A 27,392-nucleotide genomic window follows, 5' to 3' on the forward strand; every position below is an offset into this window, starting at 1 on the left:
ACTACCTTGCTGAATTCATTCATCAGTTCTAGTATTTTTTTTGTATGGGACCTTCAGCATTTTCTATCTACATGATGTTGTCTGCATATTATGACGATTTTACTCTTTTCCTACCAATTTGAATAACTTTTACTTCTTTTTTTTCTCTGATTACTGTGGGTAGGACTTCCAGTAGTGTGTTGACGAGAAGTGGTGAGAGTGGGCATCCATGTCTTGGACCAGATTTTAGCCAGAAGGCTTTCAGCTTCTCAAGGTTGAGTCTATTGCATATGGTTTTGTCATAAATAGCTTTTCTTGTGTCGAGATATGTTCCCTCTGTACCCACTATGGTAAGGGTTTTATTGTGAATGGATGAATTTTATCAAGTGCTTTTTCTGCATCTATGGAGAGAATCACGGGCTTTGGTTGATGTAGTTTATTACATTGGTTTACATATGTTGAACCATCCTTGTGACCCTGGGATGAATCCAAATTGGTCATAGTGTATGACTTTTTTGGCAGGAAAGTAGGGTTTATACAGGTGGGCATGAGTAAGGAGGGGACAGGCCCAAGGCTCTCATGAGTGAGTGCAGGGCCCACCATTTGTTCTGAGGGCATGATGAGGGATGGATTTGACCTCACTGCCGTCTGGGATGAGCCGCTTTTCTGCACAATGTTTTCAAATTCATCCACATTAAACTTAGTAAATCCCCAGTTCTTGGAGATGTGGCTCTTCTGGAGACCAGGGAACTTGAACTTGGCCCCCCGTGGAGGGCCTTAATCACAGGTACCTTGTTGCAGATGGTAGCTTGGTGCAGATGGACATGATGAACTGGGCAATGTGGACCCTGGCCAGTGTGCCCTGGGGCTTTCCAAAGGCACTGTGCACACCTGTCTGGAGTCTAGCCTGGGGACAGCATGCCAGTCATGCATGTCCACTGGAAAGGGCTGTCTCCAGGCCCCTTAGGGCAACTGGAGCAGGCCATCAGGCTGCATACCCTTCTGAGGCTGCCGTGTGTAGCCATCGCACACTGGGCCCCATGGAGAAAAGAGTACAGTCGGCTACACTGGCTGCTGTGGCTTATGGCCTTTGCTGTGTATGGTTGGCTTCAGTTTGCTAATACTTGGTTGAGATTGGTTGGATCTGTAGTCAACAAAATGACTATCCTGTAGTTTTCTCTTTTGGTGGAGTCTTTGGTTTTGGTATCAGGGCCATAGTGGCTTCATAGAATGTCTTTGGGAGTGTTCCTTCCTCTTCAGTCTTTAGGAGGAGTTGGAGAAGGATCGGTATAAGTTCTCTGTAGGCAGGCCTACTTTTACATTTGTACCGGCCAGACCAACACTTCCAGTGTTTAAAAAAGAAACACACAACCGAGTTAGCACTGCCTTTCCCTGTCTTGGTCGCTGCCTCCCCATCGACTCAGTCTTTGTCTCGACTTTCAGATGTCCCTTTCAGTCGTTTTATACTTCCGCCTCTCTGTATGTCTGTTCCACGCAACGTGTAATATTGTTTGCGTTTTTTTAAATGTGTACAAATGGTGTCACTGAGTGCACTTTTCTGCATTTCACTTTTCTCACACTTTTCTCACAGTGTGAGAAAGCATTTGAATGTATCCATGTTGTATGTATGTGCTGAGCTCCATTCTGCGTCACCTTCTTATACTAATCCATCTCTCAAATATCCTACATTTTCCTGTATATCCGCCTAGTAATTTGTGGTTTTCCTTTTTTTTTTTTTTTTCTTTGCTGTTTGTGTTGTTAGCTCCCTTCACTCAAATTATACTTGTGCGATCCATCCATGTTGCTTATAGCTCAGTCATTTTGAGGTTGCTGTGTGTGCTCCATTGTGTAGACACAAGGTTAACACATACAGGAGAGGGACAGCAGGACCCTTCAGGTTTTGCCTGGTGTGAAACGGCACTACAGACAGTCTTGTACATGTCCTTAGGGGACACAGGGATGCGCTTCTAGCAGGCACACTGGTGTCTCGCAGTATCCGTAGGGGACTGTCTCCAGGATCTGCCCTGGATTCAGCACTCTCAGGACGCTTAAGCCTCATAGTCCGCCCTCCGCACTCATGGATTCACCACCTGCTGATTCAGTGTGGACTGCAAACGTGGTACACGATCTGAGATTGGTTGAATCCACAAATGCGGAACTCACGGATTACGGAGGGCCAACTGTATGCAGGAGTAGAATGCTTGCTCATAGGCTGTGCACGCGGTAAACATCAGTAGAGAGTCAGATGTCTTTACAATGTAATTTGCTACCAAATTACACAATTACCAGTTGCTCTGCATTCTTTCTAAGAACTGATAGTACTGTTAAGATTTTCCAATTTTTGCCACTCCAGTGTGTTAGTGGTATCTTCTTGTGGTCTTAATTTGCATTTTCTCTTACAAATAATGAGTAAGCATCTTTTCATTTGCCTATCACCCATTTGGATGTACTTTTATGAGGTGGTTATTCATGAAATACCTTTTACCCTAAAGGATGATCTTACTGACTTGGAGGGGTGGAGTCACATTTTCAATGAGACTTTTTGTCAGATAAGTTTATTAGAAATTCTTCTTCCACCCTGTGGCTTGCTTTTTTATTATCCTCACTGTATCTTTTGAGGAGCAGCAGTCATGAAGGCTAGCAGAGTCTAGTTTCGCTGCCTTCCTTGCCAGGTGAAGCCTTTGGTATTTTGTTGAAACTTTTCCCTACTGTAAGGCTGTGATACTGTTTGATCTTTTACCTCTTGATCTGTAATCTAACTTTGGTTGATATTTGTGTGTGGTATAAGGTCAGGGTCAGATTTCATGCCTGTTAGTGATGTTAAAATAAATTTGCTCAACAGATTAAAAAAAAAAAAGAAAAAAAACTTGGAAAACTGGTCAGTACTCAGAAGCCTTTGGTATTTTGTTGAAACTTTTCCCTACTGTAAGGCTGTGATACTGTTTGATCTTTTACCTCTTGATCTGTAATCTAACTTTGGTTGATATTTGTGTGTGGTATAAGGTCAGGGTCAGATTTCATGCCTGTTAGTGATGTTAAAATAAATTTGCTCAACAGATTTAAAAAAAAAACAAACTAGGAAAACTGGTGAGTACTCAGAGCCAGTGACCATCCTGTCTTCACTGGACACAATCTGGGTTTCTAGGGATAAGAATCATCTGAACTTCTCACAATGAAAGGTGTAGAATCAGATAATCAGGACCACCAGGTAGCCTAACTGCATGTTCTTCTTTGACTTGTCCTTTGAAACAGTTATGACAGTTTAATCATTCCACGGTTAATGAAGGGGTTAAATAAAATTAGACAGGTGTTCACTTAGCATCTTTATGAGAGTTATGATGTTATCCACTTTTAAAAAGTGACCTTTCAGCAGTTTTAATTCATCCTTTGTTCTTTTCTACTCTCCGCGTCTCTTCTACTGCAGGGCTTTGTCACAGACTCAGGTTTTGGGCCAGGGTGACTAGTCCAGTCATCAGAGGCTGAGGATCGGGGTGGGGCAGAGTGGCCTCCTGTGCACAGGACTTGATGACAAGAAAACACAATGACAGTTCTGGCGCGCCCTCGTGCTTAGTGGAGAAACAACAGGTGTTTTTACTAACATCATTGCATGACTAGCACAAAAAATTCTTCCAAAGACCAACAAACTGCAGAGTTGTCATGTATTAACTTTAGAAACTTGGGTTTCTACATGGAGTGAGGTTTTGCTTAAAGAAAGACTAGTAACCGAGGGGAAAAAGGAAAGGACAGAAAAGCATTATTATTTTTTTTTTATGGTAACTGTGTCATCGCTGGCAGGCCTATATCCTAGTTTATAGAAGAACAAAAAATGAATAGTTTTTAACAACAAAAAATGATTCCAGACAGACTGCTAGTAATCTATTGAATGAGATAAAGTTTTATTTTTTTAAACTGTGATACAGCCATTTAATTCTCACATTAACAACAGCCAACATTTATGTGATACATTCACATGATTCTCTGTCTACACACAAGCACACACTATTTATATAAAAAATAAATTAAGCTTTAATAATAAACACACGTTTACAAGTGCAGCTTTTTAAAGCCTATTGAGAAATAAGTATGGACATTTCTGAGACAGGATCACCATGGAACTGGTTCTTCAGGAAGAAAATATTGTGAGAATGAAAAGCCTAACACAAAATCAGTGAGTAGTTTTCAAATGCCAGTTTTATAATTCTGCGTATTTCTTAATCTAATGATCAGCTTTCTGTTGCTAAGAATATAGCTTTGAGGGTTGTCTCCAAAAAGCTGGATATCACCTATTTGGAAAGTTCATCTACACTTCTAGAAATTAAAAGAACTAGAGCCCCCTTTGTCCATCCTTCTTAAGTCCAAATAAAACTCACCCTTGGTGGCCCTGGATCAGTCTCCTTAAAATGTTACGCTCAGAGACCTCCTGACTTTGGAAAACTCGTGGGTCCCCTTACACATTTCTACACTGATGTCTAATGCTTTCATCCTGAATAGTTGCAAAGGTGTGTGCGGTACATGGTAGATACCGCATCTTCCGGTAAAATATTTCCATTTCCCTTTAAATTTAGCCAAAGGTTCTAAATACACTTGGTGACAGACACTACCATCCTTTCAAAAAATTCTACAAACAAGGGAATTTTTAATGGTAGGAAGTGCCACATTTTTTTTTTTTACTCATTGAATTTGTATCTTTATTCTACTTTATAAAATTGTAGCTTAATTCTTCTTGGCTTATATATTGTTTAGTTACATATCTGTAACAAAATTACACATCCTACCTACACTAATCATTTAAAAAGGCTCCACATATTTTAAATTTCTTCTGAACTCAGCTTGTTTAATAAACAGAGCACACATTTAATAAAGAACAAAACACAGTAAAATTCCACTGGCAACGTAATGCGTCAAAGAAGGCGTCTACTTTGGTCCTTTGCTCTCTGTGTAGAGTACTATTACCTTTGGCAGAACGGCAGCGATACAGTGTCGATTCTGTTCTCCATTTTCAGTTTTACAAATGGAAATGCGAATGATCCTTTTTTCACACAGACAAATGAGAACAGAAGGAGTTAGTGGTAGCAGGGTAATCTCAGGATACTCAGAAATCTGGGTATTCCTTCAGTTTTGTTGAAAGCAAGGAACTGGAAACCACCAGCACTGGAGGAGGACCCGTATCCTGTTAAGAGGCTTGCACTTTCCAGACACTATACTCAACTGTATCTTGAGTCCTGCTCTAGAGTAAGACTGAATGTGGGGAGAAGACCTACTTCCTTCTGTAAGGGGAGAAAAGGGCATTTTCTCACACTGATGAATCTTTGGGTAGAGTGCAACAGGAAGTTGAGGATCTGAAAATTGATCCGCTGAAAAAATGAGTCTGTGGCTCCTTGGAAAGCTCTGGTAGACTGCTAGGGGTAAGGCTGGCCCAGTTTAAAAACCACTGGCCTTGGCTTAAGTTCAGCTCTAACTACATCGTAAAGCATATAAAGTATTAGATCATGTCACTGTCTTTAATAAAGAAGCAGGTCCTCAAATGTGTTCCTATGTAACTAGTCCTGTAAGATGTTTCTTGGCAAAAGGGTTCTCAGATCAAACTTAGGAAATGTGATATTCTAACCCCTCTTCAGTGTGCACGTTAGAATAGCCAAGTTTACAGCAGAGAAATTAACTTTGTCCAACCTAAATTTCCCAAACTCAAATGATCTAACCAGCTTCATCTATTTCGTTTTCCATGTAGTAACTAATGTTCACCATTTCCCTTATTCAGTAGAATAAAGACAGTTGTGCACACAGGCAGTCGTGGCCATCTTTCACAGCGTTCCTGTCACTCTCCTGCTGGATCTGAATCGGCTGTGCTCTTCACCTGGCTGTGAGAGCACAGTCTCAGCTAGGTATTTATACTCAGGTTACGTGGCTTCCAGGCAGACTCAGGGAAGAGCAGCGATGTCATCTGTGCCCCTCTTTCTCTGTGCATCCTCATGGAGAGACTCCTAACACCAACACGACCAGACTCATGTGTTACCCTATCATGGGGAGAACGGTGGTACCAAGGCAAATACCCAGTGATGCTGAATCGACATCACTGTAGCACCTGAGAGGAGGAGCCAATCTTTCGGGGCGAGGGTTCTTCTCAGCACTGTGGAGAATGTCAGCACCCCCCTCAGCTGCTCTGCTCCACTGCACTCTGCGAGGATGTGGCTGGGTGTGGATTCTACAACAAAGCAGCTGAACAGATGCTGAGCCTTCTGTCTTCTATGCTGCTACTTCATCATTCCTTTGACAAAGTAGCAGATAAATGCATTTTAAGCAGAAAGGGGACCCAGATCTTAGCTTTTGAGCTTTTAAATGGAGTAAAGTGGGAAAGTGTTATGTCCTTTACACACCCCAGGCTGCAAAAAGGTAATGCCATCGACACCTGAGCTTGTAGGGAAAATGACGGAGCCAAAAGCAGCTTGAGCTGAGGCTCCACCGGCTGCCTGGCCAACAGCTAACAGGACGCTGTGCACTGTGGCTGCCCTGCAGCACCCAGCTCAGTGCCGGTTTCATCTGAGCGTTCTTGAAAGGTGCTTTAAACATTTTTACCACCAGGAATACTCGTCCCTCGGTTGCCAATGCCAAATAAACTAGCAGCTTCGACTCAGGAATAACTAAGAGCCCCACCTTGGTCAGTCTGCTCTCGGGTGTGTTCTCCTGGCCTCATGGGAGGAAAATGCGTTCCTTTAGAAGCACATGGTGAGGTGCCATGAGGCCAGGATAATGGCTGTTTTTTCCTTAACATTTTAAACACATGGTCTCCCCTGATTTTACTGCTTGCTGTGTGGAAGTCCTCAGTAAATTTGTGTGGAATGGAGGAGGGGGTCTTCTGATCGCACAGAGCAGGGCTGGCTTTAATGGACTCTTCCGCTGATACAGACACGCTAAGCTCAGGACCATAAGGGGAGTGGGTTTCTAGGACCCAGTTCCATCCAAGTAAAGCCCCTAGGCCGACTGTTAGTTTGTTCCTCCCAGCATTTTTTTTTCCCCATAGGTAAACCTCTTTTCTCCTAAGTCAGTTCTCAGTTCACTCTGTGTTGTGCCTCTGCTGACCACCCCCGCCCCCCACCTTCTGCGCTTTGAAAAAGCCTTCCTAAAGCATCACATGTACAAATCAGTAAATAGCATCCCAGGATGTAGACGAGTATCGCCTTGTCCTCGGTGGCTCTGCCCCTTCAGGGGTGGCTGCACCTGAGATTTTCTGTCATTCCCTAAAGCTTAGCTCACTGCTTCAGGAAACGGGGTCACCCAGGGAGCCCACCCTGTCTCACCCCGTGTGAGCAGTGAGTAAGCCCGCGGCCCTGCGGCTGTGCAGACCAGGGAGTGGACAGGCCGCGGGGGTAAGAAGCTGGCCAGTCCTTCACGGGGCTCTGGTCTCTGACAGGCTTGTAAGTCAGAAAGCCCCCAGCTTGCCACCCTTGACCCCACTCACCCAGCAAGTCCCTGTCCTAATGAATGGCCCACCCCACCCTTCATGTGCGGCTGCAGGCGGGTCCAGCCACCAGAAGGAGTTCAAGTGCTCTGAGCTGGGGCAGGACTGGGTCTCCTCTCCAGGCCTGGTGAAGTCCGAGGCCTTCAGTGTGAGATCATTTGCCTTTTAGTTCAGATCCTTTTCAGAATCTAATGAGTTAGTTCCTTACAGACCCAGCTCATCTTCTGTAGAAGTCAGTTACCTGGGTCTTTAGAGGCCAGAGAAGGAATCCTGCTCACTCTACAGCTCGTGCACAGAAGGTCACTGATCGAGTTTCACTACATTTATTCAGGGAGGTTTGGAATGTGAGAGGCCTCGTGTGAGCACATTTTGGGATCCTCTTTAGAGACTGTAAGTTAAGAAAGTGTCCAAGATGAAAAGGTTACCCCAACTCATGCTACTTGGGTCTCCACATATGTCATCTCGGTGACAGGCTGGAGGAGTGACGACCTCACACGTGAGCATGTTCCCAGGGTCTGAACAGAGCACACGCTCCTCCATGCAAGCTCACACGCATACACGACATGCTTACACATGGACCCAGCTTCTATGAGTAAAACTTGCTGTTGCTGACTCTCTTCTCTCTTAACCTGAAATAAAACAGATTTCACTGTCATCCATTAGTCTAGGACTCAAGGATACATGGCAGACTTGGGGAAGTGGACCCCAGGCAAGAAACCTCTACAAATCTGTATCCTCACTGGTCTTTGTCCTGGGGTCACTGCTGCTGTGCAGGTGTCGTCAAGATGAAATGAGAATAACATGGAGAAGGCATCTCCATGCTGTGTCCAGGGAGGTCACTACTGACATTTTCTTGGAGATAGTTTTGGTGGAGCAAGACTCTGGCATACCTGGCCGTCTGTCCTTAAGTGTCTGCAGCACAACTCAGAGCCCCCCTTGTTGGAAGTTGGGGGGATTCTGCTTTAATTTAGGACCCTGGACAAGCCCAGGCTTGGGAGGACAAGAAGGGCTCCTTAAATGGTAGTGGTCATTGCTTATTTTCACTCTTTCCTGGGCGTGCTCAGGAGGACAGTTCAGCTCAGGGAAGGTGCAGATGCTTGAGCTCTTAGTATAAGTAACTCATGGAGCCAAGAGAAGAGGGGTCAGGGCTCAGGCTTTCTGAAGGGGGAGGCTTGCCCTCAGCCCTGGCCCAGGCCTGACCTCACAGTGGCTGCAGGCTGTGACCCACCTGCGGTTGCACTTCTCCTGGTACAGCTGCAGCTGGTTCTCGTTGACGTTGAATTCTCTGACCAGGGCATCGCGGGTGGCGCTGCGCAGGTTCTGGTGGGTGTCGTACAGAAAGAGCTGGTTGTTCAGTTCTTCTTGCCGCCTCCGCAGCTGGCGGCAGGAGGAATACAGCTCCTCTTCGCTCTCCTGGAGAACAGAGGGGACAACAGCCATGGGGAGACGTGCCGCCTGGAGGGGAGACTGCAGGGAGCACGGGGCAGACCCGATCGTCTGCGGGGTTCCCAGAAGAGCCAGGGCCTATCTTATTCAAAGCAAAAAATGGTGCTTTTAAAAGATCTCTAAGGGATGGCTACTCAGGAGGTCAGTCTAGTGCTGTTATACCGATGCAGTGGACCGAGTGAGAGACTCCAGTGCCTCCAAAGCGTGCGTGGATATACACAGGTGGGCTTCTGCTGACGCTGATTTCTACAAGTGGACTCTGACCATACACTGGTCTGAAATATTTTTCCCAGGTTAACGACCTAACAGACTGCTGTGGGCACCCCCCCGAGCAAACAGGCAGAACTCTAACTTTGGAGGTGGGGAGAGCGAGGGTGAAAGTTATCCTGACCACTGGCAGAGGAGCCGTGGAATGAAATGGCGATTGTGTTTGCACAAGGGGTGAAGATAAAGGGACAGTCCTTACTAACGGACGCAGCCAGTGAGTGAGGCACTGAGAAGGGCCAGTGCCGACTGTGCTTAAGTGTCTACTCTTCCTCAAAGACACCAGTTTTCCTTCCTGCTAATACTAAAGCGAAACAAAGCAAGAGCCATGTTGACGTCACAACACTCAGCTACAAATGGTCCCGTCACCTTCTCTCCACCTGACAGAAAACAACTTCTTTAGACTTCATATATGTAACGACTGTTTGTGATCTGTTTGTCTGAAATTCATCTTTCCTGCTAATGCTTATATAATTGGAGGCCTTCATCTCTGTTTCTGAATCCCAAAGGATTTATAGATGTTATATAATTTAGTCATTAGTAGTCCATATACATGTGATATAACAAACATCCAGGAAAGTAAATAAAGCATATATACAGTTTAGTGAGTAACTATAAAGCAAACAGCGGTGGAGCCACCAGCAAGTCAAAAAGTAGAGCGTTATCCACTCTGCGAACCCCTCCCAATCAGGACTCCCTCCTTCCCTCTTAAAATTTTGTATCAATTCTTTCCTGGCTTTCTTTGGAGTCTTGAGTTATTTCCAAAAAACTTACTTTTTATATTCTAAAGTGAAAGTGAAGTCGTTCAGTCGTGTCTGACTCTTTGCGACCCCATGGACGGTAGCCCACCAGGCTCCTCTGTCCATGGGATTTTCCAGTCAAGAGTACTGGAGTGGGTTTTCTCCAGCGGATCTTCCCGACCCAGGGATGGAACCCAGGTCCCCCGCATTGCAGACACACGCTTTACCACCTGAGCCACCAGGCCAGTCCATTGTATACTAAGGCGATGGTTATTCTGTTTTGCCATACGAGTATCTTTGTCACCACTGTGTTTGCACTGCATTCCTTCTTCCTTACTATGGTCATTCTTTTAGCAAAGTTTATTAGTAGTAAATCAAGTCTTTTTTATCTGAAAATACCTTCATTTTCCCCCCACTCTTGAATGGTAGCTGCTGGATGTAGAATCCCCGACCCACAGCTGTGTCTACGGCCTTGCGAAGGCGCCCCCTCAGCGCTCAGGCCGCTGCCGCTGCACATGGAGACATGCTGCTCCATGCCAGTCCTCTGCAGGGATCTGTCTTTCCTCCTTTCCACACTGCTGTGTTTATATTGGAGGATGTTTCTCTCTTCAGTGCTAGAAAATTCTCCTCCCTGAATATTTCAAGTATTTTATGTTGGAGCCTCTCATTTTACCCTATTTTTTCCCCTTTTAATATATTTTTCTTGTTTTGCTGTATTAAAGCAAATTCCCCAAACACAATCTTTACATTTATTGTTTCCCTTAAAGGTACCCATTCTGGAATTTCCCACTTACTAAGCTTTAAAGATTCCCCCAACCCAGGATTTTTCAATTTGTATGTTCCAGGATTTCTTTTTTCCCCCAAACTTTAACCTTTTTATTTTGTATTGGGGTATAGCTGATTAACAATGTTGTGGTCGATTCAGGTGAACAGCGAAGGGACTCGGCCATACATATATTAATACATGCATCCGTTCTCCCCCAAACCCCGCTCCCGTCCAGGCTGCCACACAACATTGAGCAGAGTTCCCTGTGCTGTATATACAACAGGCTCCAGAGATTTCTTAACTGGTCATTTCATTCCTACATGTTTTTGATTAAGTTTTTTAAATGTATGTATCCACTGGGTTCTCTTTTTAAGAAGTATTTGTTTTCAGTTATTTTCAGAGTCACTGGAGTCAGTTCCCTAGCTTCTGTGCTTGCTGGCTGTGTCAGCGTTATTTTCCTTGAGTGCTAAGACATTCCCCTGCAGGTTCGCCTGGAATGGCAAGCTCCTCCCTCCCTCAGGCTGCACACTGCCCTCTGCCCTCTGCCCGGCCCGGAAAGCTTCTGTGTCTTAACGTGTGTTGTATGTAGGAAGCAGTTCCCTCCAGGTCTATTCAGAAGGTGCCATCGCCCTCAGAAAAAAGGCTTCCGAGGAATTTTTATGAAGCCAGCACAAGAAAACCTGACCCAAAACATCAGTGAGTACCAGTGAGAGAGCCCTAAAGAGAACGGTAACATGCACAGCACAGACGCTCGTTAGACAATCAAGCCTACTGTGTTTCATTATAAAATTCCTTCCTCCTTCTCTTAAGCAAGCAGACACGCCCTTTCTCTGCTTCCCTTCTCCACTGCGTCGTCTCCATCAGCAGCACAAGCACATCTTCAGAAGCTCTCGGTTCACCCACCAGCTCCCCACCCACCCCTCTCGTCACCTTCACAGCCAGTGTCCTCGAATAAGTCATATGTTCCTCATCAGTGTATCATGTACATCATGCATATCATGTTCTGCATTTTCAGTTTTTATTAATTATATATACACAAAGTTTAAAGAGCCACTAAGAGCTACTAGGATTATTACAAAAAAAAAACAAACCCAGCTGACTCCTGGGCCCCACCGCCTGCCCCCTGATCCCTGCTCCCCAAGGTGAGCAGTTGTTTTTTGGTGATTAACCCCACAGTTCTAACAGAAACAAAAACAACGCACTTACACCGCAAGTTCTTGGTTCTCCAGGTTTTAGGGATTATCTTGGGAGAGGACGATTTAGCTATTTTCTGCACACATTCTCTTATCTTCCCCCATGGAGATAAATCCATTTAGGTTATACAAATTTATGTTTACATTGCAGTTTTATTATTATTCCCACTTTGAACCCTTCCATCTTCTTTTACCCCTTGTTTTAGATAGATTGTGTGTGTGTGTGAATTTAGAGTTTAAAAATCCTTGAAATCTTGGAGAACTCATGTTACTAATAAGCTTTCTCTGGCCTGTGACAGAATCTTCATGGAATTCTCTACCTGGGGGTTGTTTCTGCTTGTTTTCGCCCCTACCGGTGCTTTTACCTTTTAACTTTTTTCTGTTGACATGTAAACTTACAGAAAAGTTGCCATGACAGTTCAGCAGTTTCCGTACCCTGCACCACCCGGGTCCCCAGGGTTACCATCCTCTACAAACAACCTCAGTACAACGGTCAAAACTAAGAAACCAGCATTGGAGCACACTAGTTACTAAAGCACAGAGTCTCTGTGGTTTTCACCCGCTCTCCCACCCTGTCCTTTTTCTGGTCCACCATCCAGTCCAGGCCCCACAGCACACGCCGTTGCGGTGGCTCCCAGTCCTCCCGTCTCTGACTTTTCCTCAGGGCCCCATCCACCTTCCACTGTCCATGACCTTGACCCTTTGGAAGACTGCTGGTCACTCGCTTTGTAGAACATGCTGCATTTCAAGGGTTTGTCTGGGTTTTTCTCGTGATTTGAGGTTCTGCAGCTTTGGCCCAAATGGCGCAGAAGTGAGGTGCCTTCTTGGGAGGTATGTGATGTCACATATTACTGGTGGTGACACTGATCATTTTTGGTTAACATGGTACCTGCTGGGTTTATCCACTGTACAGCCTGTTTTTTTTCCAATTAAATTTCTTAGTTCGAGGCACTTTATGTAAATAACCTGTTCCTCTCAAAGTTGAACTTTAGCATCCGTTGATAGATCTGGACAGTTGTGGTTCCATGGTGATTTTCTATTTCCCTCATCTTGCATGAATTTTTTTTCAGTGTTTATTTTTTTTTATTCTTAATGGAAGTATAGTTGATTTACAATGTTCATTTCTTCTGTATAGGAAGAGACTCACTTATATATGCATTCTTTTCCGTATTCTTTTCCAGTATGGTTTATCCCAGGATATTGAATTTAGTTCCCTTTGCTGTACAGTAGGACCTTGCTGTTTATCCATCCTGCATGAAATAATTTGCATCTACTACCCCAGACTCCGTCTGTCCCTCCTTTGCACCTTGGCAACCACGAGTCTGTTCTTTTTCTGTTTCTTAGGCTCACTTGTGCCGTATTTTAGATTCCACATGTAAGTGATATCGTGTGGTGTTTGTCTCTTTCTGATTGACTTCACTCAGTATGCTAATCTCCACGTCTATCCATGTTGCTACAAATGGCATTATTTCATTTATTTTTATGGCTGAGTCATTGGAAGAACTGATGCTGAAGCTGAAACTCCAATACTTTGGCCACCTGATGCAAAAAACTGACTCGCTGGAAAAGACCCTGAGGCTGGGAAAGATTGAAGGCGGGAGGAGAAGGGGACAAGAGGATGAGATGGTTGGATGGCATCACAGACTCAATGGACCTGAGTTTGAGCAAGCACTGGGAATTGGTGATGGACAGGGAGGCCTGGCGTGTTGCAGTCCATGGGTCACAAAGAGTCAGATACGACTGAGCAACTGAAATGAACTGAATATTCTGCTGCGTGTGCGTGTGTGTGTACTACATCTTCTTTATCCATCTGTCCATGGACATTTCATTCGCTTCCATGTCTTAACTATTGTAAATAGTGCTGCTATATGGTAAGGGTGAATGCATCTTTTTGAATTAGAGTTTTGTCTGGATACATGGCTAGGAGTGGGACTGCAGGATCACATGGTAAGTATTTTTAAAGTTCTTGAGGAAGCTCCGTACTGTTCTCTATAGTTGCTGCACCAGTTTACACTCCCACCAGCGATATAGGAGGTTTCCTTTCCTTCACATCGTCTCCAGCATTTACTATTTGTAGACTTTCTGATGGAGAAGGCAATGGCACCCCACTCCTGTACTCTTGCCTGGAAAATCCCATAGACGGAGGAGCCTGGAAGGCTGCAGTTCATGGGGTCGCTAAGAGTCGGACATGACTGAGGGACTTCACTTTCACTTTTCACTTTTATGCATTGGAGAAGGAAATGGCAACCCACTCCAGTGTTCTTGCCTGGAGAATCCCAGGGACGGGGGAACCTGGTGGGCTGCCGTCTATGGGGTCGCACAGAGTCGGACACGACTGAAGCAACTTAGCAGCAGCAGCCTTTCTGATGCTGGCCATTCTGACTGGTGTGATTTGCATCTTTGTGGTTTTGATTTGCATTTCTCTAGTGACGTTGAACATCTTTTCATGTGTCTTGGTCATCTGTATGTCTTCCCTGGAGAAATGTCTATTTAGATCTTCTGCCCATTTTTTGGTTGGGTGCTTGCTTTTATTTTTAGCTGCATGTCTCTCATTATTAAACACTCACATGTCCATGGTTATAATCCAGTACCATTATTTTGCTACTCAAATTGTTCCAGTTTTGGCCTTTGAGAGATTTAGACGTGTCACCATCCTTTCTTGATCTCTTCTTAACTCACTGAAATTTCAGTATAATCCAGGCTCATATTCTATCTGTCCCAGCTTTCAGAGTAACCATTTGTCTTCAGAGCTCTGATTTCTTTTACTGGAGAATGACATTTAGAAAGGAAGATGTGGGTGCTTGGATGTGCTCGTTGCTACTGGGGTGTCAGTTGTTCTAGAGCTGGGGTATGTATGCACATACGTATAGTTACTAATGCAAACATGTTCATTTCTCTTACCTGTGTATGTATTTTGAGTTTATACTGAAACTGATGATTTCCATCAAACAAACATTAATTTTGGAAGGCTTGGTATATATTTCTGCTTATCAGGTTGGCTTATGTCTTCCAGTAAGATTTCATGCTTTTCCCCCATAGGCCCTATACTTTTCTTATTTAAATTCCTTCTGCCATGTGACAGTCTTTGTCAGTATCATGAGTGATGTTTCCCAGCTGTCCCTACCTCCCATCCCATTTTTCCAACTGTTATTTCTAGAATACAGTGACTTAATAAATTGGGGTCCTTTTTTAAAACTATATAGCCATAGTTTGTGAGCAGAAAATTTTATCTCTTTACCACACTTTATATTGTTTCTTTTAATTGGTCACATTTGTTGTATCTAAATATTATTTTGCTCTCTCTGTTGCTATCTGTGTTAGTGATAAACCATCCTTGCATTATCATCTTTGCATTCTTGTAATATATTGTTCTTCCAGTAAATAGCTGGAAACTACTAATTTTTTTAGAATTTTAGTCTGTATTCATACCTGGCATTGATCTATGGGTGGAGGAGGCGGTGTACTATTTCCAGTTTTGATACGAAAGTTCTACAACTTCAAGACAAGCTAACGGCAGCACTTCTGGTTTTCTGTTGCCTTCAGCAGATTAAAATTGGAATTGTGTTATTTAAACCCAGATTGAATACAGCTCTAACACCATCCACTACCTGATAGGTGCTTTATTACCCTTCAGGCGTTTTCTATAGGACTTTGTAGCCGAGGTTTCTACTGCTTCTTGACACAATTTTAGCCCATTCTTCAAGGCAGTCACCCATTTGCCCTAGGTTTTCAAACTTATTTATCTCACTCTTTGGGGCTCAGTCTCCTTTTCGATATTTACTCTTGTATGTTTTTGCCCTTACCTTGTTCCTTTTTATTAAGCAGGCAAAGGGTTTATTTAATCAATCTTTTCAATGAATCGGCATTTGTTTCATTCAGTTGACTTATCCTTACTCTTTTTTTATTTTACATATTCAGTCTCTATGCAGTTTCAAGGCAAGGACTTTCCTAAACATCCTTACGGCATAAAATGTTTCACTACTTTTGGGTAATCTACTTGATTTACTTCATCTCAGAATTCCTTATTTTCAAATAGGGAATATTTTGACCCTCTTATTTCCATCTTATTACCTTTCCAACTTTATCAGGTTATAATTTATTCAGGTTTTGTGGCCAAGAACTCAGTCAAGTTTGAGAAACAGAAGAAAACACTGTACATTACCCACATGTAGAACCTACGTGTGTATCTCTTTAATCCAGCTTGTTAGTCATTAGTTTGATCATCTGTCCTTGGTGGTTTCTTTTATATACTAGACATCCAAATTCTGAAAGATGTTTTGAGTCAGGTGAACTTTTATTGTATGAGCTTTCATTTTCTATGTTTAACACAGTAATGATGGTTTCTAATTAAACATCTATGACTTTTGCATCCTTTTTGTAAACATTCTGTCCTTATATATTGTCCCTCTTAATGCTCTTTAGCACTTTCTCCCTTAAATTCTACTTTGGCATTAAGTTTTTCCTCACAGTTTTTCCCAATAACTCTTCATTCCTGTTTGTTTGTTTGTTTGTTTTGGGGGGGGGACCTTTTTTCAGACTTAAACATCACACTGCTCCATTTCTTTGCTTCTTCTCTAATAGAATCCAGGCCATTCACCTAATCAAAGATGTTATATCCATTCCATTTTAATTGTTATATTTTTCTTTAATTTCTATCATCGTTTTGCATAATTTTTACTCTCTTGGTCAAGTTTCTATTTTTTTTTTCTCTCCTCTGCTTTTCAATTCTTATAATGGTTGCTTTCGGTTTCTTAACATTTCCTTTGTACATCACAATATCAGAATTAACTGTCCCCGGCAGGATGCTTTCTCTGCCTACTGACCTCACAGGCATAAATGTTAAAACCTTTTAGGATGCCTGTATTTTAATCCCTGGGTGTTGCTGGTACATTTGATTATTCTCGGTTCTAGACCATCAGGAAATCAGGCTCTCCCCCGAGCGGGACACACACTGTGTCTGAAGCCTCGCACGTCCACAGAGCCGTCTCTATTGCCCTGATGTGTCCAGAGTGTAGCACCCCTGCTCACCCTCCAGGAGTGTGCACCCGTTAGCACTTCTCCACGTGGTACGTGTGAATCCACACATCTGCTCCAGCTGAGCCTCAGCGGGAAGCACAGATTCTGGTCTTTCCAACAAGGCCACCCCACCCCTGTATCTTTGCTCCACGCAGTCCACCCAGGGATCCGTCCTGAAAGGTCCCGGGGTGGCCAGTTTTCTCAAGCACACCCTCCAGCTACGGTCATCTTGCCCATCGATGAGGACAGGGTGACTGTTCAAGGTTCCATGCTGTCTCATGCCCGTGCTTCCGAATCTCACACGTTTAGCTCACCTGAGTGAAAGAGGCCCTTTTCAATTAACAGCAGGATTGGAGATCATACAACTGAAAAGAAACTATTCCAGAGAACAAGTTGACATGGATCCAAAAATATATGGTCTTTTCCCCGCCCCTCCCTATTTGAGCTGTTATTCCATTACAAAGAGCTACCCTCAGAAAATAATTTTTAATCAATGATATATGAAGATCTTCATTATTTATAAAGTAAAAAAGAAAAGTACAGAACAATGTACCTGTCCATCAGTGGGAGAAAGGCTAAGTGAATTAAGGACTTCTACCCAATGAAGTAGGGGTTTAATGGCTTTGACAATCATAGTAACATGGAAAATTTATTAGCATCATTTGTGAAGTGGAAGAAGGGCACATATTCATACATATTATATGAATCCAACTATGAAAATATCATGTGCAAAAAAATGGCCAGGCAAAGGAAGGACACCAGAATGCCAACAGTAGTGATGTGCAGGTGGCTTGCGGCTTTCCCAACGTCCCCCTTTCTTCCTTTCCCTACTTGTCAAATTAAACATCAGAGGTAATAAAATGGTGTCAGAAATACTTTTTGTAAACCATGCATACAGCTAACAGAGTAACAGAATTGATAAGTGATTGTGACATTTAAATGGCTTCTTCAGAAAGGGCTCAATGTGCTTACTGACAGTTTTCTGGGGCTTTAAACTCTTTACCTCAGCCAATGTTTCATGAGTAAACTCCATCTCAGCTCTGCTGGATCAGTCATTTGCTCAGACAAAGCTTTTTTATCCTTGGGCACCCAGAACGCCCAGGTCTCCCAAACACACCCCTCGTCAGTGTGGGCAGAGACACCCAGTGGTGCCCATGAGTGCCTTACAACCAGGTGACACATGGAGTTAAAAGCTCGGGAACCCGCAGCAGCGATGAAACCCGCACCTTCTCAGACAGCTTTTCCCTGGGAACCCCACACAACGCCCCTTCTCCCCCCTGCTCCCCTCTCAGGGACCTCCACAACAGAAGCTTCCCTCACCAAGGGTCAAACCTGAATACACACATTTTCTTTTAAATATACTAATTTGACCTGCTGCCAGCGATCCCTAGCCTTTAAATTCTTTACAGTGCTTCCAGATTGTTTATGACAGCTTTGCAGAGCAGGGTGCACACAAATGCTCAACAAGGACCACCAGGAAAGGAAGGACTTGAAAACTGTCCTGTCCAAGCATTTCTATCACTTAGAATCATGACAGGTGATTTTTTTTTTGATCCATAGTTTAAGGCTCAAGTGAAAACTATAATTTTCATATAAACAGTACATTTACTTTGACAGAGTCTAAAACACTAACACTTAAAATTTGTTTCAAAACGGAAAACCTTCCATTATCCATCCCTTTATCCTTTTCAGACAATTTCATCACCAGGAGCTTATTGTATACCAATGAACTGTCACTGAGGTTCTCTGGCCCCTCCCTACTGTGCTTTGTATTTGTCATCCTCTTCCGTCTTGATACTTCTTTTCTTTTTTTTTTTAATTTTATTTTATTTTTAAACTTTACATAATTTCATTAGTTTTGCCAAACATCAAAATGAATCCGCCACAGGTATACATGTGTTCCCCATCCTGAACCCTCCTCCCTCCTCCCTCCCCATACCATCCCTCTGGGTCGTCCCAGTGCACTAGCCCCAAGCATCCAGTATCGTGTATCGAACCTGGACTGGCAACTCGTTTCTTACATGATATTTTACATGTTTCAATGTCATTCTCCCAAATCTTCCCACCCTCTCCCTCTCCCACAGAGTCCATAAGACTGTTCTATACATCAGTGTCTCTTTTGCTGTCTCTTACACTGGATTATTGTTACCATCTTTCTAAATTCCATATATATGCGTTAGTATACTGTATTGGTGTTTTTCCTTCTGGCTTACTTCACTCTGTATAATAGGCTCCAGTTTCATCCACCTCATTAGAACTGATTCAAATGTATTCTTTTTAATGGCTGAGTAATACTCCATTGTGTATATGTACCACTGCTTTCTTATCCATTCACCTGCTGATGGACATCTAGGTTGCTTCCATGTCCTGGCTATTATAAACAGTGCTGCGATGAACATTGGGGTACATATGTCTCTTTCCCTTCTGGTTTCCTCAGTGTGTATGCCCAGCAGTGGGATTGCTGGATCATAAGCCAGTTCTATTTCCAGTTTTTTAAGGAATCTCCACACTGTTCTCCATAGTGGCTGTACTAGTTTGCATTCCCAGCAACAGTGTAAGAGGGTTCCCTTTTCTCCACACCCTCTCCAGCATTTATTATTTGTAGACTTTAAACGTAAGACCAGAAACTATAAAACTCCTAGAGGAGAACATAGGCAAAACACTCTCTGACATACATCACAGCAGGATCCTCTATGACCCACCTCCCAGAATATTGGAAATAAAAGCAAAAATAAACAAATGGGACCTAATTAACCTTAAAAGCTTCTGCACATCAAAGAAAACTATTAGCAAGGTGAAAAGACAGCCTTCAGAATGGGAGAAAATAATAGCAAATGAAGCAACTGACAAACAACTCATCTCAAAAATATACAAGCAACTCCTACAGCTCAACTCCAGAAAAATAAACGACCCAATCAAAAAATGGGCCAAAGAACTAAATAGACATTTCTCCAAAGAAGACATACAGATGGCTAACAAACACATGAAAAGATGCTCAACATCACTCATTGTCAGAGAAATGCAAATCAAAACCACTATGAGGTACCATTTCACACCAGTCAGAATGGCTGCGATCCAAACGTCTTGATACTTCTAAAATGCTTTGGAGTGGAAAACTCTCAAGGTTGTAAAAACGGAACGGAAGGCAAACAGGTATGCAGACAGCCTGGCTTTCTCTCTGAGGTTTCGCAGTGTGGGTGGCGGCTCTGGCTGTTCACAGGCACCCCACCCCTGCCATCCCCTCCCCACTGGACGTGCTCAGCTCCACAGGCACACCTGGGAGACCGCCGCAATAAAGCGAGTCACACACACTTTCCGGTTTCCCAGTACATACAAGAGTCACCTTCCCACTGTACTATATAGCCCATGAATTACGTCTTTAAAAAATATATACTTACCTTCATTGAAAAGACTACACTGCTAAAAAAAAAAATGCTAACCATCATCTGAGCAAGGCACAGTATCAGTGGTTAACAGCCAAGGTCACTCACCACTGTAACAAGTACAACAGTAAAGGGGACTGTGAAGTAAGAGAATCATCAAAGTGTGACCCAGACACGGAGAGAGCAGACACCGCTGGAAAAACGGTGCCAACAGACCTGTCACAACCCTGCAATTTGTTTAAAAAAAACCAAAAGTGTGATAAAACGAGGTAGAAGCACTAACCAGGTTACCGGAGAACTGGGGTGGCCGCAGACTCACCTGGCCCATCCTGAGTTTTGTGGGAAGGGAATGGAAGGGTCCTGTGAGACTGTAGTGGCCACACGTGGGCCCTTGTGGGTTTCATTTTATAGGAGCGGCCGTCGGGAAAATTCCGAGGCTCCAGAATCACCATGCGTGTGTGTATGTGCTCAGTCACTCAGGCGTGTCCGACTCTTTGTGATCCCATGGACTGTAGCCCACCAGGCTCCTCTCACCATGAGATTCTCCAGGCCAGATTACTGGAGTGGGGTGCCATGCCCTCCTCCAGGGGATCGTCCCAACGCAAGGATCGAACCCACATCTCCTGCACTGCAGGCGTGTTCTTTACCACTGAGCTACCAGGGAAGCCCCCAGAATGACAACACACACCATCAAACCCAAAACCTGAACTACCCACTGCTCGGTGTTACGTTCTTAACCTTTTGTCCGACCAACCTTATCTCATCCTCTTTCATAGTTCAAATAGGCCAAGCCCTTTCCACCAAACCAACCCAAACCGGTTCATCAGCATAGAGACTGTATCTTCAAGGCCTCGACAAACCAAAAGAACCAAGAAGGCAGGCTCCACCAACCTCCCTATGGGAGGTTGACGCCTGTGAATTTCCTTCCGCAGGACAAGCCATAAAAAGACTCCATGGGACACTTGCAGAACTCTGGAAGGAAGTACCAGAGTACCAGGTGGAGGAAAGCACGCGGAAGGGCAAGTTTACCCAGAAGAGCATCGTCTTGCCCAGCTCTAGCTGAAATGAAAGCATGGAACTTCCAAAGAGCTTTCCTCTTTCCAACAACACAACCCTATTCACAGACCCGTCCAGCATCCTGCAAGAAGACAGGCTACTGGAAGGAAAACCGGAGGACCTCGGAGGAAATCTGTAGCTAAAAGGATCCCTCCTTTTACTGTGTGGCGCGTTTGGCTAGATGATTCTCAAATGTGTTCCAAGTCCTTCAGCCACACTCAGTGGTCGTCTCCACCTCCGCCCCCCCCCCCCCCCCCCCCCCCCCCGCCGCAGACGTGGCTCTGCGAGCACCCACTGGTGTTTCTCCACTCACCAGGACTGGCCGCATCTCACAGAAAACCAGGAGGGACGCCAGCTCAATGTCTTCACTGTAGCCGTTCTTCAGAGGAACAGATCTAAATCCTGCAGGTCGGAAAAACAAACCAGTTCACGTCAGATCTCTGCTTTTCTTGCAGTACCCAGGGATCACGTGCCCAGTGCATGGACCAGAGAGGTCAGGGCCCCGTGCTGGGGGCTGACTTCCTTTCTGGAGCCCAGAGGTTCCCCCCTCCACCCCCCACCTGATGGTTGGGGAGTGGGGCTGCGAACACAGCCCTGACTGCCAGGTCCAGCTGGAGAAATGAAGTTAAAAATGCCTGCCCTCTAGAAATGCAGGTGACTTGGAAGAATTAAAGCCCACAGAGCACTGCACACTGAATTTAGACCCTCTACAGCTGTGGTTTCAGTCCCTTAAATATTCCTGAGCCCAAAAGACGCAAAGGAGTGATGAATCCCCACGTCCATCTTCTTCACTCAGCCCTGTACAAAGCTTGGGACGAGCAAGTGTTTTTAAAGATTTCCAGTGGGAAGAAATCTTTCCGTCCCTTGGCAGTTTTCCCTGTTGATCATCCTCCCCTAAAAGCCATTCCCTATTTGTAGTGAGGACCTGTGTCTGCCAGTCATTTAAATGTTTCTTTTTATTGAGGGAGAGGGTTAAGATGGGGCTGTATTTCCCCCACCCCTCCCCAGTGAGTAATGTTTAAGGCAACGCATCTTAAAGGTTGGTTGTTTGGCTTGTTTTGATAGAGTAGTAGAACCGAATAGATAGCAGAAATTAACATCTCATACCACCCACTCATACCTCGTATTACAGAAGGAACCATTGTTAACGGCTTTCCAAAATCATCTATGCAGTGTGTTTCCCTTAAAATCACAGAGAATAGTACCCCAACCAGCCATTCTGAATCTTACAGGTTCCCCTGAACACTCTATCTTAGGGATTCACTACGTAGCCCTAGTTTGACTTGAAAGCTTTTTCTTAAATGGAAACGTAGTTGACGTACAATGTAATATTAGTTTCCAGCGTACTGCACAGTGATTTGACATCTGCATGTGCTATGAAATTATCCCAGTAACTCCAGTAACCATCTTCCCGAAGTAAGTACAGTATTACCACACTCCTTATGCTGTTACACAGGACATCCCTGTGGCTTATTAGTAAGTACAGATTTGTGCCTTGAGAGCTTTATATTTGCCTTCTATCTACTGATTTTCTGGGACAAGCGACGCATAAAGTGCCTTCTGCCAGTCAGGTTTTGGCTTGTTTGATGATTATCCTTCTATCGCTTAGAGAACCTTTTAGTCTGTTAGCTGATTTACCATCTTTAAATAATATCTATTGACTCTCTCTGTGCCACTTATGTTGAGGACACTGGCATGCTATAGCATCTCTCCCTTTCCCTTCCCCAATTGGGTAAACTGTATTATTATTTCTACATTGACATAGTATGTAATATTAGCATTCCATTTTGTAACCATGATCCTCCCACAAAGAGAGGCTTAGTTTTCCTTAGTTCCCTTAGTTTTTGGCAAAAGCCAAAAAAATACAGTAAGGAACGCCTGAACACCCACGACCTGAATCTCACATTAACCTTCCACTTACGCTTATCCACCCACTAATCTAGCGGGTGATACTCACTTCCTGTTTCAAAGAAAGATGAAGGCATCTATACACTTCTTCTCTGTCAGCATGAATCTCATGAACAAGAACTCCGTATTTGTTCAGTGTCCTTTTTGTGACGTAAAACTTACACACAATGATTTTTTCTCAATGTCCAACGCTCACCACCTCCTTACTGATCTGACCTTTTTCCATTAGGTATTCTGGCTGGCTAAAACTGTCTTTTGAGATTTTCAGTACGAGCTCATGGAGACATATAATCCCTGGACTGTGCCTGTTTGAACATATCCATCCTTTGATTTTACACTTGAGTGGGCACAAAACTCTCAGGTCACACTCTTCTCGTTGAAGGACTCTGGGGGACCCTGCTCTCCTTGAATTCTGCTGTAGAGAAGTTTCCTGAGCTGTTTTCCCCTTGTTGGGAATTATGCTAAGATGTGAATCACCTCTGGATCTTGTTAAGATGCAGATGCTGACTCCAGAGGCCTGGGACAGGGCCAAGGTTCCACACCTCTACGGAGCTGGTCTCTGTGGAAGCTGTCGGTGTAGGTGTTGATCGACTGCCAGGACGCACTGCGGCGCCGAGTACCCTGCCCATGCACCCAGAGCGGCCCCGCCCAGTGCCCAGCGCGGCCTCCCCGTTCGGGGCAGTGAGCTCCGCCCCTCCCGAGGGACGACTCCAGCTCCACAGACATCCTGCCACCGCCCAAGTCGCGTTGCTACCTGCAGCCCTTCACGTGGACGGGGCTGAAAGGTGCTGGCCAGGTTCACTAGAAACTGATGCCACTTTTCTTCTGATTGACACAAGCAAGACCCGAGAGGAAAGGGAAACGGAGACACCGCTTGAGGCAGCATCAGTGTTTGGCTGGTCAGGAGTCGCAGCGGCCCCGAGGGTGGCCGGCAGAGTAAGAAGAACATGGGGTTTGAAGTCAAGACATTCCCGGGTCTGAATCCCAGGCTCTGGCCGGACAGGTGTGTGACCCTGAGCTAGTTAATTAACATCTCTTGGCCCCAGAGTGCTTATATTTAAAAAGCGGAGATGATAAAAACTCTGTTCACAGGACTGCTGCGAGGATTGAGAGAGAAGAGTTTTGAGGCGCCGAGCACAATAAATGCTGTTTTCCCTCTTTGCTGAGCTCCAGCTGGCTTAAAGGCTTAAGTGCATCCCTGCTAACAACAGGCAGGGTTTATTTTCGAGTTCAGAAGGCCCCGAAGCCTTATGCACAAAGGCATTGTTATTCTGTGGCATGCCCTCCATGAATATGGATGTCCCAGGCAGGACGGGGAGAGAAGGTCTTCCTGGGAGCATCTCACAGCCAGTCACATTCTGTATCATCCTTGAGATGTTATTTGTGTTCTAAATGCCCCCAAGCTCAGTCACAGCTTTTTGGAGAGGAGTCCACACAGTTAAGGCGGCGGCTCTCTCTGAGTCCTGGAGGGGCTCCAGGGCTCCGTCAGGACCCCATCTGGAGGGGACACGGCAGAGCCCCTGCACCGTGCGGGATGCGTCCGGCGGGTGCCGTGTCCAGACGGGGAGGGCACAGCTACCACAAAGAAATCCGACACCACCTGATGCGAAGAAGTGACTCATTTGAAAAGACCCTGATGCTGGGAAAGATTGATGGCAGGAGGAGAAGGGGACGAGAGAGGATGGGATGGTAGGATGGCATCATCGACTCAATGGACATGAGTTTGAGTAAACTCCGGGAGTTGGTGATGGACAGGGAGGCCTGGCATGCTGCAGTCCCTGGGGTTGCAAAGAGTCAAACATGACCAAGCGACTGAACTGGAACTGGAATCCCCTACAATGTGGATTTTGTGTACGTGTGGCAGCTCTGCACTACATGTGTGATCTTAGTTCCCTGAACAGGGATCAAACCCATGCCCCCCTGCAGTGGAAGCATGGAATCCTCGCCACTGGACCACCAGGGAATGCCCCTTACAATGTTCTTGTCTATTTACCCTAATACTCTTATAATTTTTAATTTACAAACATTGTTGCCACATTATTTATTGCAAAAATATACATTATTGTTTATGGGGGAAAAAAAATCCGTTGTAAGCCTGACTGACTTGGCTGATGTGAAGGAGGTGAATTGCAGAGTGAAGAAGGCCTGTGGCTAACTAGCTGAGTTTAATGTCATTTGCTGGGAAGTACGGGCAAGTTAACCCAGAGGACTGGCAAACATCAGGTCTGTCAGACTTACGAACGAGTATGCACTACTTTTCCCAGATTAGGGGAACGGTGTGGCATTTCTAGCCAGGCCAGTGTGTCTCCAGGGGGGGCGTGTCCTCAGAGGGGCAGCCGAGGCCTCGCTCGGTCTTCTCCAAGTGCCAGCTGAGCAGCTGGCTCCACGTGCAGCTTCCTGGGCCCCGCCCCGGAGGGGCTGAGGGAGGACACCGTGGCACAGGCCCAGGAACCTGCATTTCCCCCCACCCCACACACTCACCTAGTTGTAGAAATGATCAAAGGCAGATACAAAGAAAGGTGCAGAAATTTAGGGAGTATCTGATATGTTTCCAAGTTGAAAAGAATTTTAAAAAAAAGACCCAAGGTTTTCAAGCAACATCAAGAGAAAAGACTATCTGTGTATACAAATTACTAAAAGGAGAGTGGTCTTTTTCTCTCGAAAAAATGATCCTTGAAAAACAGGGACCAGTGACCTCATAAAGAATCCAGAAGGATCTGTGGCTGTTTTTCTCAGAAATACAGGGCCCTTTTCCAGGCACACAGGGGGTTGTGTTTTCCTCAGAATGGGAGACAATCAGAAGTGAATCAGCCCACCTCAGAGAAGAGGAAGGTGAGGCTCTGACAGCCCAGATGACTTGCCCAGGACGAGGAGGGGAGAAGGGACCTAAGACCGTGGCTCTGGGCCTCGTCCTCCCCTCCAAGCACCTAACCAGCCCCTGAGCCTGCCTGAGGAGAGGCCAACAGAGTGTAAGCTTCCAAAACAAAGTCCAATCACAGTGCCGAGTGGACCGCCAGCTAGTAATCCAACGTTGGATGCAGGAGCCCCCTGGAGCCCCCAGCCCCCATCCTGCCTCCCTCCCCTGTCTCTGTCCTGCTCACAGGACTCCCACGAGGACCCACTGCTCAGCCTACCCACGATTGAATACAAACCAAGACAAAGGCACCATTCTTTCCAAAAGCCGGCAACGCAAACCAAAAGACGATGCCAAGAAAAACTGAACGCTGTAATTAAAACGGGCCTTACCTGACTTGATTCCTTTAATGGGGTACGTGGCATGGGCCAGAAAGTTGGGATCGCTGAACATATCTTCCTCATAAACCACAAAGCGCAGAAATGCAAGGTTGGGGTCATAAATCTCAAACGTCACCTTCTCCTGCGTTGGGGTCCAAACAGGGCTGAGGCCATTGTCATCTGGAAGAAGATCCAGGCTCTTTCAGGGGCCCCATTTGTCCTGCTCCCTCTCAGTTCACCATCTCTACACCCGTCAGCTTTGGATCTCCTTAGCAGCCGTGTAAATACACATCTAGGCCAGGATCTGATCCTTTTTTTTTTTTCAGTGGCATCACAGACCTGACCCTCAGTAAGCAGAGGAGATGGGACCACCTCTCCTCAGACTCTCCCATCTCAACTCCCTGGGAGTGGGAGGGATGGGAGGTGGACCACAGAACAACAGCAGATTTGTAAGGAAGAAAAGACGCGCTGGGGGCCACATCGCTCGTCTGATAGGGGAGGTGGGCCAGGCTCTGAACAGGTGGTGGGTTCTGGAGTCACTGGGGAGAGTCACTCAGGGAGCAGAGAAAAGAGGCAACCTTCACCAGCCAGTCTGTGAGCTGTTTATCCGGCTGCATTTTGCCAGGCGCCCGTGATCCCAAGCCTAGAAAGGCCCCAGTTCAGTTCTTCCCAGGCTTCAAATGGCAGAACAAGCCATTTCTCTGGGCCTCCCCACCCGCTGTGGGGTCAGATCACCCAAGTTTGGCTGCAGCCCTGGGGGCGGGTCAGCCGCATCCTCTCTGAGCCCTGGACTTAGGTGGGGGCTGATACATAGAGGGGACACCCCGGAGTGACGGGCATAGGGCGCTGCAGCCTCACCCAGGCCTCCTGAGGTGGGTGACGGGCTGAGAAACACCACAGTGGGTCCAGCTCTCAGGTCCCATGGCCCTCCATTGCCCCTCCGAGCTGCCC

General features: G+C 45.3%; 1 protein-coding gene and 1 non-coding gene across 2 annotated transcripts in view; both read right to left on the bottom strand.

The window, feature by feature from the left end:
* Nucleotides 1-925: 925 nt before the first annotated feature.
* Nucleotides 926-1,056, bottom strand: LOC113876912. Its single transcript, XR_003506642.1, has one exon. It is a non-coding gene; the product is annotated as a small nucleolar RNA SNORA70 (small nucleolar RNA).
* A 2,798-nt stretch (nt 1,057-3,854) lies between these two features.
* Nucleotides 3,855-27,392, bottom strand: part of PLCG2 (phospholipase C gamma 2) — a 159,991-nt gene continuing 136,453 nt past the window's right edge. Inside the window, exons 30-33 of the mRNA XM_027513943.1 lie at nt 26,454-26,621; nt 21,613-21,701; nt 8,664-8,848; nt 3,855-8,064 (exon numbers count right to left, since the gene is read on the bottom strand). Of these exons, the coding sequence (XP_027369744.1) occupies nt 8,022-8,064; nt 8,664-8,848; nt 21,613-21,701; nt 26,454-26,621 (485 nt within the window). The 3' untranslated portion in view covers nt 3,855-8,021. The remainder of the gene's footprint in view (nt 8,065-8,663; nt 8,849-21,612; nt 21,702-26,453; nt 26,622-27,392) is intronic.

Source organism: Bos indicus x Bos taurus, chromosome 18 (genome assembly GCF_003369695.1).
Source record: "Bos indicus x Bos taurus breed Angus x Brahman F1 hybrid chromosome 18, Bos_hybrid_MaternalHap_v2.0, whole genome shotgun sequence".
In the NCBI taxonomy this organism is placed as follows: domain Eukaryota; kingdom Metazoa; phylum Chordata; class Mammalia; order Artiodactyla; family Bovidae; genus Bos; species Bos indicus x Bos taurus.